This window comes from Pseudorasbora parva, chromosome 8, assembly GCF_024679245.1.
Source record: "Pseudorasbora parva isolate DD20220531a chromosome 8, ASM2467924v1, whole genome shotgun sequence".
Classification (NCBI taxonomy): domain Eukaryota; kingdom Metazoa; phylum Chordata; class Actinopteri; order Cypriniformes; family Gobionidae; genus Pseudorasbora; species Pseudorasbora parva.
The window spans coordinates 44898950-44920822 of NC_090179.1; the positions used below are offsets into that span (position 1 = coordinate 44898950).

Below are 21873 nucleotides of genomic sequence, written 5' to 3' on the forward strand. Positions count from 1 at the left end.
TTTAAAATGTTTTGTTTGTGGCAGTTCGCACGTCAGCTGTAAAGATACGATCGCAACTCGAAACATGTGAACAGCTTGAAATGAGTTTGCACTTGCATTACTTCCATTGTGATCTGTGTAAAATGTTAAGGGACTTTATATATAGGCTATTTGTCATCATTTGACAACATATAGCTAAACAAGCTGTAACTGTGTGCCCATGATGTGCAGCACTTGTGCTTTAATTGAATTGCGTAATTTAAATCTCACACTTTAATCATAATTATAAATATAATTTAAATCATAACTTAATAAAATATAAATGCAGTGTTTAGGCATTATTATTATTTATTTTACTATTATTTTGATTTATAGGTTGTAGGTTTAGTTTTAGGACTGTTTACCTTCTAAAGTAATTTAAATTGATTGTTATATTTTTATGATTTTTTATTTATATATTTGTATTTACATTTTGAATATATATGTAATATGGCAATTGAACGCACTTAATTGGTTTAGTTTTCACAGATATTATTGCATGCAATTTCAGCAATAAAACTTAGTTAGTTAGTTAGTTAGTTAGTTAGTTAGTTAGTTAGTTAGTTAGTTGTTAGTTAGTTAGTTAGTTAGTTAGTTAGTTAGTTAGTTAGTTAGAAACAAATTAGTTGTTCATTTTAAGAGACCGGTCTTATTTTCTCTTTTATTTTTAGTATTGGACTTTAACAAAGAAAAAGTACTTCTTATCCGATTACTCGAATAATCGATGGAATGTAGAATACTCTATTACTTAAATAATCCCTAGTGATCACCATAGCAATGGGACAAAATAATCTGAAATGTCAAAATAGACCTGTGTACTAAGTGTTGTAGTGTAAATGCAGACTAATAGACCTGACACAGCAACATTAAAAATAAATGTCCTTTTTAAAAGCAGTGTTTATTTATTTGAGGGTTTTTAAGGGTGGTATTTCATGTTAATGTTTATTATTATTATTATCACCAATAATTAACTTATTTTTTTATTTTCAACTAGTGCCTCCCAGAAAGCACAAAATACAGCAGATGAAGTCCTTAAGAAGTTACTGCCTGTGGCTACAGCAACTAGATCAGTTGTGTAAGTAACACTGAGAACAACCATAACTGTTACAATATTATAACAATTCTTACTTAAATTAGCCAGGTCTTCAAAAAAAAGGGGGACTCGGAAAGCTTCAGGCCAAGCCAGCATCTCACCTGCTTTTTTAAAAGACTGCGCTGACCCACTGGCCCCAGTCTTTATGCCGATCTTCATCTGATCACTGGAGCCATGTGAAGTTCCTAGCTGCTTCAAATGCTCCACTATCATTCCAGTCCTCAAAAAAAAAAAAAAAATTGTAATGACTACAGACCTGTCACTCTTATATCTGTGGTCATGAAGTTGTTTGAAAGACTGGAGTTGGCCTACCTTCATGCCTGATCTTCTCACAGCCAAACTGACCCAGCTCTCCAGGTAGCAGCTAGTGAGACTGGGGAAACTCACATACAGGACTCTCACTATAGGCACTGGCGCTCCTATGGGTTGCGTCCTCTCCCCACTGCTCTTCTTTTTGTACACAAATGTCGATTCATAATCGATTTTCAAACACCACAAATCTATTTTTTTTCTCCATATTTATTTCCTCTAACATTGAACATAAGATTAACACTAATTACTAGTCTTCTCCACTAGATTTCACCCTCTTATTTGCCTTACGCAATGTAAATAAAAAGAAAAAGCGAGAGGCACGCATGTCATTCATTCGGTGCTTAAATGAAAAATAAACCTTTAATGCTGAGGTAAAATGCTGTGCAATAGTACTAATCTGCGGAACCATTTGATGAGACATATCACCTAGACGTTGCAACACCCTCACAGCCGAGCTCAAAAACGCTAAAAATAGATCACATATAGACAATCTCATAGAATAACAGTAAAACTAAATTGTTTCAAAAAAGAGACGTGGCGCAAATTATGAACACATTTAAGGAAACAAAGTTTTGTGAAGAGTTTCATTGTTCTCTACAGGTTGTGGGATTGTAGAATCACAGATGAAGGTTGTGCTGCTCTGGCTTCAGCTCTGAGATCAAATTCCTCACACCTGAGAGAACTGAATCTGTCTAGTAATAATATCGGAGACTCAGGAGTGAAGCTGCTCTCTGCTGTAGTGGAAGATACTCACTGTACACTGGAGATACTGAGGTAAGATCATACGTGACTCACATGAAACTGTTGGGGGATGTGGTGTTTAAAAGGGGAGGCTCTGTTCTTTTGATGAATTGTATATTCAGATATTCATACAACAATATGTGATGTGATCTATGAAAACCCATCACATGGTGAAATTTTACCATCAGTTTTTGATACCATATGAAAGCTGGCGTCAAGTCATTTTTAAATATATTTGAATTTATTTCAAGAATTGTCTGTAACAAAAGTTATAGTTATCTGAAGTCGGCTGGTTGCTCTGATTTTTAGGAATGGAATTTTGAGAAAAACAGTTTAAATAACTAACCCTTTTTTTCGCATGGATATGAAAAGGCACTATACAAACTTAAATGGCTCTTCAAGAATGCTTTGGAATCTCAGATTGGTCTCGTTATAAAGAAGACACTTGGCAGATTATTGTAGAAGTCAAATCAATTATAAAAGTAAAATAGAAAAAAGTTGTAAAAGTTTATGAAAATGTAAAAATAAATATTGTATAATAATATTTTATATAGTATTTTATAATATGTGTTTTACAAAACATGCTTTACTCTAAGACTACAAGACAATCAAAGCCAGAAAAATGAACAAGTCGTGTTCCAAGTTTTAGGTTGATATAACAAAAAATTAGCTTTCAGTGAGATTTTGTTTGGGCACAGTACAAATATTTTTCACCTGATGACACCCAAGCTCCATTACTGACCATATAAGAGGGCCTCCATTTCCATATGGTTTGAGTGATCAAAACCATTTTTTTTTCCCATAATTTTCATACATTGTATGAAGTACCAATGATACTCAATATAAGCAGTTTGGCAGTATTTGAATTCAACCTCTAATAAATATAAAAAGAAAATGCATTATAGCTCACTGCTGCATCACAAATGGCAAATCTATATTTTTTTCCTTTATATTTTAAATATTTTTCAGAACTTTTTTATTGGGAAATATTGACTGGATGTTATATTTTGAACACTTGGCATGAAAACAAATGGGTTGTCTACCAATGTTATTTATATTTCTGTGTTCATCGATATTTCAAAATAAAGGTCTGAACTGAATATAAAATATGAAAAAATAAACTAGAATTTATAAGCTACATTGCACAAGGGGACTAGCTAATGTTACCATGAAGAGGAGAGCAACTTAGTGAATAGTTAAATGTTTTCTATTGTTTATCATGGGTAGTCTCTGAACTTTGATCACCTGTTGTATGTTTAGATCACATCCCAATGCATTAGTGTAACATACAAGAATAGCAAGCACAGCGCACCTGCAGCATAGCTTAACTGACTCCTCTTCATAACTTCTCCATCATTCGATCATTCATCTCTGGATGTGAAATAATCCATTATATGATCGTTCCCTTTCAGTCGGTCACGTTCGACGTACGTCAGAACTGAACCGACGAATGGGATCTTACTTTAGAGACCAATCCTACTTCGAGCATCTAACAACGAGCCAATGAAATTTGGCATGCGTGATAGATCAGCGCTTTCTACTTCGGAGCCGAGCAGTGCTTACTGTTTCCTACGAAGAGTGTCTGACTACGAGTCAAAGAGTGTTGAGTGAGAGAGTCTGCCAGTGCGGGTGATACGGCGCGTCAGTGAGAGACCGTCTGATCAGTGATCAAGCGATCTAAAGGAGCTTGTTGGTTCGCTGAGCGTTCCCATACAAACTGTTGGTTCGCTGAGCGTTTCCCATACAAACTGTTGGTTCGCTGGGCGTTACACACACACAAATACACATCACTGAGAGCTCACACAGGCTTGCAGAACGAACTGTGTGGAGCCGCGGTCATCTCCCTGAGTGCTTCAGCACACTAAAAGAGCAGCTTTCCATTCACAAAAGAGCAACACGGTTTGACCCTGCGTCTTTTTCAAGATGTCATTCAAACCGTGTATTCCTGGTATGCAACTGTTTCCTTTCCTCTTTGACGGCCACGAGCGCATGTGAGATTGCGATCGTGGGTGATTCATGTTCTGGTACAAGAACATGGTCACGTCGGCGCGTTGTTCGTCTCCCCCTTCTCATAAAGGGCTCGAGTGTTCAGCGCGCCGTGTGCCGTCGAGCGGCCGGCTGACAGCGGTGGTTGTCACGACAACCGGCGCGCGTCAGTCGGCGCTCTAGATGCGCGGTCGAGACTATGAAACCTCAGATGGGGTCGAGTCCCTTCGCCTATCCCCCGATCTAGTTCATTTCTAGTGTTACTGGAAAAGGGCTACTTTGGCTGATAAGCGCTGGTGGCCTGAGGATTACAGTGGGGATTCCCCGCCGGGTAAATCCCCTCGGGCCCCCACTCCTCTATCGCATCAAAAGCATGCTGAGACTCTGTTCGTGGGTGGTACGGATTCTCTCATGAGAACACGACCACGTCAGGGCATTGTTCGCCTTGCCTTCTTCATAGAGGCTTGAGCGCTCAGTGCGCTGTGTGCCGTTCTGACGGCCACGTTCACTGCCTGCTGGTAGTTGAAGGTGGAATCGCTGATCCTAAAGAGAAAAGGGCTTAGCGTTTCATTTTTGGCTCTGGCAGAGGACAGATGTCAGTTGCTGCATCGGAGAGAGGGAAATATGGAGGGTCAAAAGGGCCAAAAATGAGACAAAAAAAAAAAAAAAAAAAAAAGTATCATTGTTTTCCCTCTCTCACTGCCCTCTGCCCTGCACGCACGAGGGTAGTCCCAGCCCAGGGGTTGTGCAGGAACTGCGTGCGGTGTTGGACCTCGCCCTATGGGCGACGAAAATCACTGCACGCTCCCTGGGTCAGGCGATGTCCACACTAGTGGTCCAGGAATAGGGGGCTAACCTGGCAGATATGCGCAAGAAAAGCCTGTCTGTCGGGCTGGCCTCCTCGGCGGCACCATCGAGAACTTTGCCCAGCAGTTCTTGGTGGCCCAAGAGCAGACGGAGGCGTTGCACCAGGGTGCCGACGACCAGCTGCTCGGTCGTCGGTCGCAGCGCCTCTGCCGGCTCGTCGCCGAGGGCCTCCCCTCCTGCGTCCGCCTCCACCCTGCTAGAGCCGAGCAGCAGCCGCCACTGGAGGAGCAGGGTGCCGGACGCGAGGGACGCCCAACCCGTCCAGGGCCCGCTAACCGGCAGGCAAGCGCAAGGGGACGCGGCCCTGAGACGGGCCGGCTAGGGAGAACAGGAGCTGCTCGGGGGAGACGATGTTCGCATCCCTCCCCCACCCCCCCGGAGGAGGACCGGGGGGCCCTGACTGGTTTCGGTTCTGCCACTGGCTCTCCGGAGTCCAGCGGTACCCACATTTTAAGAGCAGTTTCCTCTCTCTCTGGGCCCCAAGAGGGTTAGGTTGGCAGTGTGCGACGCCCACGGGCCTTGTCACTCCTTTCCTACCCTCCCGTCGCCAGGGGGCAGTTGTGTGGGCCTCGAGGACGCCCCCGGGCCTTCTCACCCACACACTTCCTCTCTCGTGAGCACTCAGTCAACACTCCGGGCCGCCCACGGGCCTCCCGGGTCGGGGCTGAGTGCTTCACTTCCCTGCCTCCGGGCAGTGGGCAGCAGAGTGGGCTCCGAGGACGCCTCCGGGCCTTCTCACCCACTCTCTGTCCAAACCAGGAGTGCTCAGGCAACACTTCGGGCCGCCTCCGGGCCTCCCGAGTCGGGCCAGAGTACTCCGCTTCGCTGCCCCACCCCGGGCATGTCTGTGGTGCGGTTGGTCCCGCTTGCACGGTCTCTGGGGGCCTGGCTAGGTCTCCCCGGGCCGTCTCGCTGGCTCATCCGTACCATCAGACTCGGCTACGCGATTTAGTTCGCGCGCCGGCCGCCCAAGTACAGGGGCATCCTCTTCACCTCCGTGCGAAGCAGCGATGCTCAGGTCTTGAGGTCAGAGATCGAGGTCCTACTGGCGAAGGACGCGATCGAGCCGGTTCCTCCAGCCGATATGAAGACGGGGTTCTATAGCCCCTACTTCATTGTGCCCAAGAAGGGGGTGGGTTACGACCAATCCTGGACCTGCGAGTTCTGAATCGGGCCCTGCACAAGCTCCCGTTCAGGATGTTGACGCAGAAACGCATTTCCAATGCATCCGTCCCCAGGATTGGTTTGCAGCGATCGACCTGAAGGATGCGTACTTCCGTGTGTCTTTCTCCCTCAACACAGACCGTTCCTACGTTTGGCGTTCAAGGGGAAAGCATATCAGTACAAGGTCCTGCCCTTCGGGCTGTCCCTGTCGCCCCGCGTCTTTACGAAGGTCGCGGAGGCAGCCATTGTTCCGCTCAGAGAACGCGGCGTTCGGATTCTCAACTACCTCGACGGTTGGCTGATCCTAGCCCAGTCGAAGGACCAGTTGTGCGAACACAGGGACTTGGTGCTCAGTCACCTCAGCCAGTTGGGCCTTCGGGTCAACCGAGAGAAGAGCAAACTCTGTCCTACACAGAGGATCTCTTATCTCGGTATGGAGCTGGACTCGGTCAACCGGACGGCGCGCCTCACCGAGGAGCGAGTCCAGTCGGTGTTGAACTGCTTGAATATGTTCAAGAGCAGGACAGCGGTCCCACTGAAATTCTTTCAGAGGCTCCTGGGGCATATGGCATCTGCAGCCGCGGTCACGCCGCTCGGATTGCTTCATATGAGACCGCTTCAACGCTGGCTCAATGGCCGAGTCCCGAGGTGGGCGTGGCAGAGCGGTCAGTACCGGGTCCCAGTGACTCCTTACTGCCGCCAAACCTTCAGCCCGTGGTCCAGCACTTCGTTTCTCCGGGCCGGGGTGCCCCTAGAACAAGTGTCCAGGCATGCTGTGCTATTCACGGATGCCTCCACCACAGGCTGGGGGGCCACGTACAACGGGCATGCAGTTGCTGGTCTGTGGACGGGGCCGCAATTGCATTGGCATATCAATTGCCTCGAGTTACTGGCAGTACATCTGGCACTCCGCCGCCTCAAGGGGCCGCTGCGTGGCAAGCATGTACTGGTCCGTACGGACAGCACCACGGCCGTTGCGTACATCAACCGTCAGGGTGGTCTACGCTCCCGTTGTTTGCTCCAACTCGCCCGCCACCTCCTCCTGTGGAGTCAGAAGCAGCTGAGGTCGCTTCGGGCCATTCATGTCCCTGGTGTGCTGAACCAGACAGCCGACGAGCTCTCTCGTCAGCCGACACCTCCGGGAGAGTGGCGACTCCACCCCCAGGCGGTCCAGCTGATATGGGACCAGTTCGGAGCCGCACAGGTCGACCTGTTTGCCTCTCTGGACTCGACCCATTGCCAGTGGTACTATTCCCTGACCGGGGGTACCCTCGGCACAGATGCACTGGCGCACAGCTGGCCCCGGGACCTACGCAAGTATGCGTTTCCCCCAGTGAGCCTTCTTGCACAGACTCTGTGCAAGGTCAGGGAGGACGAGGAGCAGGTCTTGTTAGTTGCGCCGTATTGGCCCAACCGGACCTGGTTCCCAGAACTCACACTCCTCGCGACAGCCCCTCCTTGGCCGATTCCCCTGAGGAAGGACCTTCTTTCTCAGGGACGGGGCACACTATGGCACCCGCGTCCAGACCTCTAGAATCTTCATGTCTGGTCCCTGGACGGGACGCGGAGGTTCTAGATGGACTACCACAAGCTGTCGTAGACACCATCGCTTCAGCTAGAGCCCCCTCTACGAGGCGCCTCTATGCGCTGAAGTGGAACCTGTTCGTTGAGTGGTGCGCTTCCCGCCGGGAAGACCCCCGAAGGTGTTCGATCAGTGTCGTGCTTTCCTTCCTGCAAGATGGGTTGGAGAGAAGGCTGTCTCCCTCCACCCTCAAGGTATATGCTGCAGCAATAGCAGCGTACCATGATGTAGTAGAAGGTAAGTCCGTGGGGAAGCACGACCTAATCGTCAGGTTCCTCAGAGGTGCGAGGAGACTAAATCCTCCTCGTCCATCCTCGATACCCTCTTGGGACTTAGCTCTAGTGCTCCGAGCACTTCAGAGCCCTCCCTTCGAGCCTTTTGGCGTCTTGTGAGCTGAAAATCTTGTCAATGAAGACAGTGCTCCTGACGGCATTGGCCTCGATCAAGAGGGTAGGGGACCTGCATGCACTTTCGGTCAACGAATCGTGCCTAGAGTTCGGGCCAGGTAACTCTCACGTTGTCCTGAGACCCCGGCCCGGATATGTGCCCAAGGTTCCTACCACTCCCTTCCGGGATCAGGTGGTGAACCTGCAAGCGCTGCCTTCGGAGGAGGCAGACCCAGCCCTGGCTTTGCTGTGTCCGGTCCGCGCTCTTCGCGCTTACGTTGACCGGACCCAAAGCCTTCGGACCTCAGAGCAACTCTTCGTCTGTTACGGAGGCCAGCAGAAGGGAAAGGCTGTCTCCAAGCAGAGGTTAGCCCACTGGATAGTGGATGCTATAGTCTTGGCCTACCAGTCCCAAGACGTGCCTTGCCCGTTCGGTGTAAGAGCTCACTCCACTTGGAGTGTTGCTTCTTCCTGGGCGCTGGCTCAAGGCGCCTCGCTGACAGACATATGTAGAGCTGCGGACTGGGCGACACCTAACACGTTTGCTAGATTCTATAGCTTACGTGTAGAGCCGGTATCTTCCCGCATCCTCGCCCCCAGTGGCCAGGAGCGCTAAGTGCCCGTTCTAAGTGTCGGCTTGCGAAACGCCACTCCCGCCCTCTGGGCCGGATACGTGCGTCTATTGTCTCCAGTTGTGTTCCCCCGGGAAACCGGCTAACCCTGTCGAGCTCCTCCGTCACCCCTCCGGTGTCAGACGTTGCGGACCGTCTGACACCAGGCCTGCACCCGTATGCTTGTGAAACGTGGCTGTAGGCTGGGTTCCATATGTAGCGGTTCCCTCACGGCAACCCCATATGTGTATTCTTCCACGGTATCAGCTACCCTTCGGGCTAGCCCCGTGTCTTTCCCTCGACAGAGCCCGCTCTGTCGTCTCTGGGCGTGTTCTTTCCCCCCTTCAATCAGGCTGGAACCACCCCAGAGACTGCCATATGTTGCACTACCCTGCCAGGTTAGTCCTTATGTGTATTCTGCCACCTCTCCTTCCCTGAAGGACGTGGCCCCGCAGCGTACCCTCTCTCCCAAGAACGAGGTAGGCACGCTTCCCAGCGTTATCCAATAGTCATTCTGAGTGGGTCTTGCAGAAACAGCAGTGACTGTACTCCCTGCTTGGAGCCCTGACTTCCGTACCATACTAGACGGTGCAGTGCGCTCAAGCAGGACGCTGGAAGGGCCAGCATCCTGGCGTTTTCCATAGGGATCCCATTCGTCGGTTCAGTTCTGACGTACGTCGAACGTGACCGACTGAAAGGGAACGTCTCGGTTTACGTATGTAACCCTCGTTCCCTGAAGGAGGGAACGGAGACGTACGTCCCGTCGCCAGATGCTGTGCTTCCGCTGGGAGTCCGGTCACCTTTCGGCTCCTCAGCAGGAAAAGCGCTGATCTATCATTCCACTTCCTGTTTTATACCCGCGCTGCGGGGCGGAGCGTGGAATGCGTGATCGCATGCCAAATTTCATTGGCTCGTTGTTAGATGCTCGAAGTAGGATTGGTCTCTAAAGTAAGATCCCATTCGTCGGTTCAGTTATGACGTACGTCTCCGTTCCCTCCTTCAGGGAACGAGGGTTACATACGTAACCGAGACGTTTAGGGCACTGACATCACCAGGATTAAGTAGATTGAGTTGAACGAGATCATAAAAGCGATCAGTTAATTCAGACTGTTGTGCTCTTGTGCTCCGAGTCTGCCATCTCACGATACGATACTGTAGTATTAAATAAAAACTTTGCGTGCCATAGTTTACAAAGAACTGGTGGGAAATGTGCTGTGATACACATTTATTCTACATGTAAGAGGATTTATTTTGATGGGTCAACTGTCTTTGTGGTGCTAAGAGAGTGAAAACTATGACCATTTTTTTTTGTTTTTTTTGCACCTCTGCCGCCGGGCGTGTGTAAACATTAGAGAAATATGCAGTCTTTTCAGCTTGCCACTACAAATTACCATTTTTCTCCATTAAACAGGCTAATTTTGCCAAGATATTTTTTAGAAATAATAGACAAGATGCGATAGAATAATAATTTAATGAGAACCTAATTTTGACCCAAAACGTCCCCAGTTACGACTGTAACCTTAGTTCCCTGAGAACAGGGAACGAGACGCTGCGTCAGCTGACGCTATGGGGAACGCCTTCAGCGTGACCGGTGTCTGAGCTACTATCAAATCACAGCAATCCTATTGACCGGTGACAGCCTATGATGTCATCAAGGTGCGACCAGGAAGTATATAAGGGCGCCTTGCAAACATGACACCAGCTTCTTCGTCTGAAGGGACTGTTCGCAGGCAGGCCCCGAGGCATGGCAAAAGTGACGCAGCATCTCGTTCCCTGTTCTCAGGGAACTAAGGTTACAATCGTAACCGGGGACGTTCCCTTTCGAAAGGGAACTCGAGCTGCGTCAGCTGGCGCTATGGGGAACGATATACCCACGCCGCCATGCAGAGGGGAGTGCATGCCTACTGGCAGTGACAACTGTCAGGACAAGCAAATTCAACTGAAATGCCTGAACCACTCCCCCTCTGGTCACATTAGGCTGTCAGTGACAGCATTCCCTACGGTCATGGCCTGAGCCGTGGCCTTGGGGCACCTTCATGTACCCTACCCCGGCCGCTCAAAGGCCTGGAACCAACCTGTTCGACAGAAGGGGTTCCTTTAAGGGAATGTGGCTAGGGGACCCGAGGGCACCCCAGCCAGTCACTATTCGGGAAGAACTTCACCGAATGCCACCAGGGAGGCTTGACCTGGCGTCACTATGCGGGACGCTTCCGTCTGCCAGCCCAGTCTGTTAACAACAGAGCCTCTGGAAACTCGCCTCTGGAGAGGCATCAAGCTGAGGGACTGCGAACTGGCAGTGTCCGCCTCAGGCCGGAACTCAGAGACGGGCTATCCTGGAGAACAGCGCTCAGCGTAGTGCTTTCCGACCCTTGCTAGCGAGGGGAGTCAGCTGCTCGATCCTAGGATCGACCGAGCACATACATTACAGGGGTGCTCAGGAGGCCTGAGAAGGCCTACAGGCTGATCTAACAGGGAGGCCCCGAGGGGCCTACGACCAACTGACCAGGCCCAGGTGGCCGTAAGCTCACAGACAACCCTCATAAGAGGGGAGCTCTTAAGCCTGCCTGGTAGGTACCATGCTGTAGGCAACCTATGCAGGTCCCTGTCCTGTAGGGACCGCATAGCAGCAGTGTAAACTCGTCGTGCTAGAGTATGTGCCCGCCATCAGGTGCTGCCGGCTAGGACCAAAACCTGATGGCAGGAACCACTAGCTGTAAGCTTGAGCCAGTTATGTGTCTCCGTCCAAGGAACTCGTTCCCCCAGGGAGGCCCCGCAGGGCCTACTACTTGCCAGGCTACTCGTAGCCGGCACTGAGGCCGGGGAATGACCTCAGGGAGGCCTGGTGAGGCCTGCTACCTGATAGCAGATCATGCTAGCTGCCCTGGCTAGCAACCATGCTCACTGTCATAGGAACCTGGAACTGGGGCTCACCCTCCGGGAGGCCTAGCGAGGCCTAATCCCTGTCACCCAGTGGCCGAGGCCCTGGACCACCCCCTCAGGGGAAGCCAGATGAGGCCTGCTGCAACCCAGCAGGCCCTCCGGGAGGCCTGGTGAGGCCTGCTACCTGCCATCTGGTGACTGGAGCCCAGGAACACCCCCTCAGGGGGGGCCCGGGGAGGCCTGCTGTACCTCAGCAGGCCCTCAGGGAGGCCTGAAGAGGCCTACTACCTGTTATCCAGCGCTAGTTCCCTGGAGAACCCCCTCAGGGGAAGCCAGATGAGGCCTGCTGCATCCCAGCAGGCCCTCAGGGAGGCCCCGCGAGGCCTACTACCTGTCATCCAGTGACTGAAGCCCAGGAACGACCCCTTGGGGGAAGCCAGACGAGGCTTACTGCTACCACAGCAGGCCCTCAGGGAGGCCTGGTGAGGGCTACTACCTCCCGTCTAACACCTGAAGCACGGGAATACCCCCTCAAGGGAAGCCCGGCAAGGCCTGCTGCACCCCAGCAGGCCCTCAGGGAGGCCTAGGGAGGCCTACTAACTGGGCTTGTAGCCATGCCAGCGACGAATGCTCGCTGGCAGGTTGGATGAATGCTGGCCGCTCCAAGTCGGGCTGACAGTGGCTGTCTGCTTGGCTGACGAAGACCTAGACATCCAATTACCACCTGGGGACTAACCCCAGGGAGGCCATGATGGTCCTGCTTGTCGACGAGGTACTGCTGAAGCCGACATCATCGGGGATATTCCTCCCAGGTGCACATTGGCCCGATGTCGCGACTCACCCGCAAGGAGGCCTGCTGAGGCCTCCTGCTCAGAGTCCACTGCCAGGACTGCCCAAGCTGGCTGCTCACAGCCAGCTGGTAGCCCATGCCCCTCCAGGGGCTGGCTTCACCCTGGAGGCTCACGGGTCCTCCATGCGATGACGCAGTCCCATCCGGCAGTGCCTACAGACATAGCCTAAACACATTGCCAAAAGCAGTGTACTCAGCAGAAAGTACCTAGACCCTCAAAGCGAGGGGAGTACAACTTACGTCACCTGCGTCGGGGCGGCCGCTCTTCCTTCATGCAGCGGCCTACCGTTCACGCTAGGGCGTCAGCCATGGCAATGCTTCGGCTTCCAGGGGAGCATCCGATCGAACCATCACAAAGCACGCAGGTTGCGAGTGCAGCTCAACCCGAGCCCTAAAAGGTGGAGCAGAAGACACAGAGCAGAGGGCAAAAAACATTCTCAAATATGCTACCCACCAGCCCAACATCCTCCAGGATGGGGCCAGGGGCCGCCAGAAGGTGGCAGCCACAACAAGCTCTGGAAAGCGGGGTTTTCGCAAAACTAGCCCACCCGCGTACAAGCGTGGGACGCCAAACCCCGCCCCATGACCACTGGCTAAGTCGCTGTTCATTCTGCTTCACACCAACCTGCATTACTAAAAATCCCAGAACGCAGAGAAGGGGGCAGGCCTTGGCCGGACGACTCTAATGTAAGAGGAGGCTGACTAGGGATGCGAAAATGCCCTGCAATATTCAAACCGAGGGCCTCGGGCGATAATTACTTTCCTTCTTTGGAAAGAAATGCCCCCCATCCCGCAAAAGCCTAGGCCAACAGATGCAGCGGCCCGGAGAGGGCCAGCCTACATAAGAGTATTATACGCGGCTTGGGGGAGCGAAAAACCTCAATAATACTCCGTCCAAGCCCTGCGAGGCTAGACATAAATCTGTAGTTCGTGCGTGAGCCTAAACTCACCCTCCCGTCTATGAAATTCCACGAGGGGCAACGTTGACCGCTTTACCCTGGGGTGGCTAAGAGCTTCCTGTTTGACTAGGAGACCACACTCGCCTAAAACAACAGCACATTCCTACAAGAATGAGCGGTTGCCTCAATACTGCTTCATCACACAGAGAGAAGGCAAAAAACTGTTTGCACAGCTGTACATACAACGGCGGCTATTCTCTCCTAGCAAAGCTAGCTCTAAACATACCACATAACGGCATCTAAAAAATCGTTCTAGCCACCGGACAGGGGAACTACAGGGCCCTATGGTGTCCTCCATTGATACCGTTATCCCCAAACCCTCGGCGGGGAGCATGAAGTCTCACACAACATAAATAATAAATGTTTCCCTCACAAGGGGGACTTACAAGCTCGCCTCCTGTGTGACGATATCCACGCATAAGTTTTACTCAGAGTATGCATGCTTAGGAGCGCAACCGCCTGAGGGTGCGCTTCCCACAGCCCAGCCAGGCGGGGTCTAGAGTATCATCGTCATGGCCCCCCTCAGGGCCCGATGTAAGAAGCGCCTGGGGAGAAAATGAAGAAGAGCAGTAAATGAGATGTAATTCTTAACTCACCCACCTAAGGGAGGGATATTTTATTCACGCCAACAGCGTTGTGATACTATTCCTCTTCTGTGGGAGTCCGCCTCTTTGCGCCCCGCCCTTAACCGCGGGGAGCATGAGAGGCGATGTTGGCACTCAGGCTCCATCACTGGTCCGTATACCGTGACGCCTCCCGCCTGCCTGGGACCCGGATCTCAGCGGTGTGCGGGTCCTCGGACACCACCCCCCGCGCTTCTGCGACACTGGCCCTCAGGCCCTGCTATCGCTGATATGGCGCACAGCTGCGCAGCGGGTCAGGGTATTTTCCCTGATTGAGATCCCTCAGCAGGTCTTCCCAGTATACTTGCAACACCGACACGGCGTAAAAGTAGCACCAGGCTGACCCGCTGCCGTGTATGCCCCGCCATCTAAACTTCTTGACACATAGTTGAAAGAAGCTCAGATGGCAGGGTTGGAGCTCTTAGTGTCTTTGCTGATCTTGTCCGTGAATACACTGAATATGGGTTCTTCCATACCCTCACGATCTCAGTCAGGAGATCAGGAAGGAATGGAAAAGCTCAACTGAGCCGACGGTTTTATGGCCGGGGAGAAATCGATCGTTCCGTTTAAACGAGCGATCTCTCCTTTAATGCGCCCGCATGACGGCCGCAGCCTGCATGCAGCGCGCTCATAACAGCCATCGGCTCAGCATACACGGTCAGTATGGCTGAGAAATTAATTTCCCTTCTCACCAGCCATCCCTACGAGCATTCGTGATTAGTCTCGTCAGTCGCTAGATCACCGGAGGGAAACATCCCCTCGCGGCCATCGGCGACCCCATCCGAGGGACTGTGACGTGCATCCGCGCTCAGCCTCAGCGTGAGCGGGGATCACATCACTAATCTCAGATGCAAAAACGCTCTTCACTCAGGAAGAGCGCTAGACAAGAACGGAGCAATCTCGGATTGAAAACTTCGCTCACATTACACACAGTCGAACAAATGACTCCACAAGAGCTTGATTGTGCATGATCTTAATCCCAGGCAGAAAATAAATGAATCTGGATTACCTTTGACTTGAAGCATTCAGACAAAAACAGTCCCTGAAGACGAAGATGCTGGTGTCATGTTTGCAAGGCGCCCTTATATACTTCCTGGTCGCACCTTGATGACATCATAGGCTGTCGCCGGTCAATAGGATTGCTGTGATTTGATAGTAGCTCAGACACCGGTCACGCTGCAGGCGTTCCCCATAGCGTCAGCTGACGCAGCTCGAGTTCCCTTTCGAAAGGGAAATTGACTTTCAACCTATTCTTTGACCTAGCTGAAAACGTTCCAGCGCGATATCTTATGGGTTTTCCCAGACCGCATTACATATAATTTTCTGAAAACCTTTGTGAAAATGATCAAAAATGCTGTTGGTGGCTCGAAACGTAAAAAAAAAAAAAATGGTGATGGGGAAGAGTTATGATGATTTTTCAAAACGGTTGTGATGTAGATTTGAGCTGAAATGGGGATTTCAAGACTTTCATGACATTAATGTTCATTATATTAACCTCTTCTATTGTTCTATTTTTATCTGACATTCAGTATTGATTTGTCATATTAGTTGTTATATCGTCTTTCTCACATAATGAGACATAATATCATTATGTGAGACACTCTTTTAGAATAATTTTAAAACTCACTTATTGAATTATTATATTATTGAATTCATTATTATAAACAAATTATAAACACACAATTAAGACTGTTGGTTTCCTGCTTTAATTTGACTGCAGGTGTGTTATGATGATGTTTTATACTCCGTGAAACAGACCAAGATCCATCTAACATGGTGATTTAAGCTTGTTATTGCTTTCTCAATGATGATGAAGTCTGTTGATCTGAGAGAGTAAAGAGTGTGTCATTGTTCTCTACAGGTTGGTGAGCTGTGGTTTCACAGATGAAGGTTGTGCTGCTCTGGCTTCAGCTCTGAGATCAAACCCCTCACACCTGAGAGAACTGAGTCTGTCTGGAAATAAACTAGGGGACTCAGGAGTAAAGCTTCTCTCTGTTGTACTGGAGAATCCTCACTCTAAACTGGAGGAACTGTGGTAAGATAATATCTACCATAAAGACTTGGAGTGAATAATAATTAATATGTATATAGTGCCTACAAAATATCCTTTTAGCCAAGTCCCATCTGGCAGTTCACAGTCAGATTCCTGCTTGAAGCAAGGAGAAGGGAATGAGTCTACCCGATAAAAAAAAATCTAAATATATTATTATCCTCAAAAATAAAGTAACTCTAACAGTTAAATAAACCACACAAACTACAAACCAGACAATAGAAGCAGGTTACAGTGAAGAGTTTTCTTTAATTCACAAATGTTTGGGGCAAATCAACTTACTGTGTAATTGTTGTGCAAACAGACCACCTTTGTAAAAGTGTGAGCACTGCCTCGAAATGTGTAGCTGTGTTGTGTTTGATTCACCTGAACCAGGACTGTCACAATATCAGATTTTTTACTACACTATTATCATGGCCAAAATAATTCATGATAACAATATATTGCCATATCTATAGAAATCTTGAAAATAATGCTTTTAGTGCAATTCATCTTTACATTGTTCAGGTATACTGAGGTATACCGCTGGTGAAACACGCCCCCCCCCCCCACCCTGTACAAAAATCATAATCAAATTACTAAGCAACCACTTAAAGGTGGGATAGGTAGGACTGATCTAAAACACTTTTGTCCAAATTTGTTTAAACTTTCTTTATATGTCAATACATAATTAAAATGTAAGTACTCTGAAAAGGAGAGAATAAAAATCGAGTGACTCTAGACTTTTTAATCTGCAATTAAAATTTGTTCGGGACGAAACAAATGATTGGCTTGGGCGACTGTCACTCTCTCTCGCTACCATGGCAACCACCGCTTTCGATACAGGATCTGCCCACATGCGCGCAATCGTTTGATTTGAGCAGTTCAAGAGGCAAGAAACCTATGCAAAATAATGGCCGAGAAAGAGCATTCAAAATTCACAGTGCAGGGTTTTACAGTCAGCGAAGGCAAACAATGCAAAAAAGGAAGACAGTACGAGAAAAGGCAATGCACAGAAAGTCTTTGGATGAACAAAGAAATTAGGGCTGCACGTTTTCAAGTTTTTCATTAACCGTTAACCGAGGCCCTTAACGGTTAATACTCGGTTAACCATAGTGTGCGTCAGGGTTATTTTTAGTTTATAATTTGACGACCACCATCTCCGTAGTGAACGCGCCTATAGAGAGAAATGCACATCATGGATTACACAATCAGAGAGTAGCCTATTTCTTTTCGTTTTAAATTGTTAAAAGACATTTCAAGTTTCTTAAGATCTATTTCATGTCTGCGAGGCGTACGCTGAGTTTCGTTAAATTAGGATGAGATGCGCTCCAGTTCACGAGCAATGCGAGTGGCCGTGAGGGCGCCTGCACGATTAGAGCATGTAACGTTAGTAAAATATGCAGCCGAGAATGATTCACACAGACACAGCGTTTGACTCGCGCGGCTGATGAGCCTCTCCCGGCAGAGAGTTCAAGCATCTGTGGTCTCGTCCCTTCAGCTCTGGCCATCTTGCTTTCAGTCCGCGATCAGCTTTTTTGTTTTCTTCATTACAGTTAAAGTAACGTCTGCTTTTCTCTAGTCATTCACAAGTTTCTCACTTCAAACTTTCTTTCTTCTGATCCGTTATGCACAGCGCGCGCGGCTCCCGCTCTGCTTCTGCCCTAATGCGACTTTTAGTCCAGTGCGACGTATGTTATTTTCCTCTTCATGACACATATTTTCACTGATGCGACTCATACTCCGGAGCAACTTATAGCCTGAAAAATGCGGTAAGCACTGCATTGCAATACTTGCATTTCGCTCCGTCACTCTCATTTTTTTAAAGTGCTCCCACGCTTTCTTTGCCCGCTTAGAAAGCTGGTCATGACTTCTTCTTGTGGATACTACCCTAACCCTATGGATACTACAAATGTCTGGGAGCGCTCTGGCGGTCTATAGGGGTGCAAACATATATTACAACTAAATTCAAGGCACGTCATTGACGCCACTTAACCGAGCAAAATGTTTCACTTGGTTACGCAATTTTTAACGGTTAATCGGTCAATCGGTTAACCATGGACACCCCAAAAGAAATCAAACGCGAGTAAATATCTGCGTGGCTTTTCAACGATGGTGAGAACTGAGGGACATGAAAAATGACTCATTGCTGGCTGTATTTCTGCTGGACAGGTAATCTTTCATTTTGATTATAAATTCTTTTGGTTTATGTCTTCATGAAGCATGTATCAAGAGCACATGAAGCTGCCTAATATAGCTAACATAACATACTTAATGTTATAAAGTTACATAGTTAAGCATAAAGTTACAATATTATACACTTAGCCATTAGTAGAGATGATACATACTCAATATGTTTAGCTCAAGTTGATCGCTGTTGTGTTGAATTTCGCAAAATTTAACTTTAGATAACAAAATGCATGTGTAAAAGCTAGTACACCGCATCCAAGAACTTTTTTTTAGAACTAAGTTAGCTTTAGCTGCTACTAATCAACAATGCTTTCATCATGGAAAGTCTTACATGCTAAACACAGTATATGTTATGAATCTTACACGAAATTCATCTTCATTACAGTATAACTGATGTTATTGGAAAAACATGATGCTACCCATTTTCTTTGCCTTATAAATATAACTAGCTCGTTACCAAATCAAACAAAAATATATTTTAAACTTTACCAGTACCGGTATTCTAGCTTGATAGTGAGTACTAAAAGATGTATTATTTGTTTATATTCATACTGATAAATTCATACTGATAAGTTCATACTGATTTATGTTTTATTACATGTGATTCTGACATGATGTCACTACATGCACACTGCACGTCTGAGGTAAATAATGCGTCTTCCATCTGATTGGTCAGTGAGGCGTGTTCATGTATTTTGGGGGCGTGGCTTTGGAAATGGCCCAGAAGGGAGAAGGTGGAGTGAATGGAAATAATGAGCTGTCTTTAAAACAGTCGTCAGAGGTCTACAGACACTCAATTTTTATACTTTCTTTTTCAGAGTACTTACATTTTAATTGTTTAAAGTTTACACAAATTTGGAAAAAAAGTTTTTTAACCAATTCCTACCTATCCTACCTTTAATGGAACAACACAAAAATATAATTTTCAAGCTTAATCAGCTTTTTAACTATTTGATAAAATCCTAAAGGTGCTGAGTAATCCCTATAAAACCGATTGTACCACTGGTGGGCACCACTTAGCTATGAATCAACACAAAATTTGGTTTCATTTGTAAAATGAAATTTGATAAAACATTTTCATTTGATAAGTCTGAACTTTACAATGAATGTAATAAAATGTTCAGAATTTATGATTTTTTTGGTATTATGTACTATATTACAGTATGTCAAAAATATCATACAGCTTGTGAGATGTTGTTTTAAACAAAGTAAATGGTAAATGGACTGCATTTATATAGCGCTTTCAACAGACCCTATGGCCATCCAAAGCTCTTTACATACTGCCTCACCTTCACCCATTCATACACTCATTCATACACCAACGGTGGTGTCTACCATACAAGGCGCCATCCAGCTCGTCGGGAGCAGATGGGTTAGGTGTCTTGCTCATGGACAATATAAATATCAACCTGGGATTGAACCACCAGCTTTGCGGTTTGTAGGCAACCTACATGAACCACTGAGCCACTGCCGCCCAAGTAAAGTAAAAAAAAAAAAATCCGCACACTGCTATTTGCTGCTCCCTAAAATGTATTAAAAAGGACATTTTGGGCCCAAAGGGTCTTTGTCAGGCAAACAACAAGCACAAATACATATCATTTATATCTGTGTACACCATCACACCTGACCTCATTAGTGAACCAATTACCCAATCATCCAATAGTGTCAAAAAAGGGATTTTATACCAATACAAAAAGAAAACGTATAATACAACCTAATATTACAATCATTATGAAAAATAAAATAAAATTTATATATATATATATATATATATATATATATATATATATATATATATATATATATATATATATATATATTATATATATATATATATATATATATATATATATATATATATATATATATATATACATAAAACATAAAAACATATTCACAGAAAAGGTTTTAAATCAAACTCTATTCAATTCAAACCTTTTGGATATATATATATATATATATATATATATATATATATATATATATATATATATATATATATATATATATATATATATATATATAGTTACACGAATAGTTGAACGAACTAGTATAGTGACATAAAATAAAACATGGCACTTTTCTAAGCGGATTAAAAATGAGAACTATAATGTATGGCGGAATAGCACTTCTGAGAGTACTTTGACTCGGCGCAGTAAAAAGTCCCGGCTGAAAAGTCCTTCCTCACATCTCCCCTCCCTCTCTCATTTCTGTCAATAGGGGGGAGGGGGAGATGTGACATAATATGGTGACATTTTTCAAATTTTATTTTATGTCACCATATAGGTCGTTCAACTTTTTGTGTAACTGTATTTAAATAGGGAAAACGTGGAGGTGTTTGGTCGCTTCTAACTTGATCTCTGTTTGGTACCATAGTGAATGAATTGGGCTTAGTGGGCTAAGCTAAATGCTATCAGAATGTCACCGCGCATCAGAGAGATTAAGTACACATCAGGAAAGTGTTCCGATGACCGTTTGACTGATGGTTGACCGTATCAACGTTAACCGATCAAAGTTGTCGGTTAAAAAAAAAAGTGATCTCTAAATTAGTCTATTATATATATATATATATATATATATATATATATATATATATATATATATATATATATATATATATATATATATATATATATATATATATATATATGTGTCTTAAAAAACATCTTAAGACACATCTTTTCCAATTGCACTTTTCCTATTGCACTTGACCAATACAGAATAGCACTTACTGATCATATCTACGTCTCTCATCCGGATTTGTGCCTTCAGGCGGGTATGTTACATAGTTATCATAGCTACCAAAACCCAGTGTTCTGTATTTTGCGTACGTGAGTTTTTGCTGTCGATGGCTATTGCTGCGCGTTTAGCTAGAATGCCATACAAAACCAACCCATTGGGCCACTGAATCCGCATTAACGACAACAGTTGGGGCATCAGCCTTAGTCCTAATGGGTTGTTATCCTAGCTATCCAAATCCAGTGTTCTGTATTTTCCGTACGTGAGTATTTGTTGTAGCGGGCTATAAAAAAAAAAAAAAAAAAAAAAAAAAAAAAAACAGTTGTGTACTCTGCTAATTAATTGAGATTTCTTACAGCTCTTACAGGTTGTTGGCTTTGTTTGTTTCGTTGCTTCTATTGCTCTACCCTTTTTTGTAAGTCGCTTTGGATAAAAAGCGTCTGCTAAATGATTAAATGTAAAATGTAAATGTAAATATATATATATATAATATATACACATATACATAAAAGGCTTCCCTCTGTAGAAGAATTGTATTAATGTCACCACACCTTCTGGGTATTCTTACTTGTTCTATACCTAAATATTGAAGGGTTGACAAATTGTGTTTACAAAGATAAAATGAACAGAAATGGGGTTCTTTTAGTCATTCAAGTGTATATTACTTCTATGTTCTGCAATGCGTGTTTTTAAGCTGTGCTTTGGTTTATCTATATATGCTAAACCACATGGGCATTTGATCATATAAATAACTTTTTTGGTGTTACACAAAATTATTCCCTCAATTTTTACCTGTTTCCCAGAATGAGGGTGGCTAAATGCGTTACATTTATTTGTAAAATT

The 21873-nt window shown here is 46.4% G+C and overlaps 1 protein-coding gene across 7 annotated transcripts in view; it reads left to right on the forward strand.

The window, feature by feature from the left end:
• LOC137084888 (NACHT, LRR and PYD domains-containing protein 3-like) overlaps window positions 1–21873 on the forward strand; it is a 45157-nt gene that overhangs the window by 16617 nt on the left and 6667 nt on the right. For 5 of the 7 annotated variants that reach the window (XM_067451434.1, XM_067451439.1, XM_067451435.1 and 2 more), the window contains 3 exons: window positions 1013–1093; window positions 2024–2197; window positions 15934–16107. In XM_067451434.1, coding sequence (XP_067307535.1) covers window positions 1013–1093; window positions 2024–2197; window positions 15934–16107 — 429 coding nt within the window. The remainder of the gene's footprint in view (window positions 1–1012; window positions 1094–2023; window positions 2198–15933; window positions 16108–21873) is intronic. The other 2 variants (XM_067451440.1, XM_067451441.1) reach the window with 1 other exon arrangement.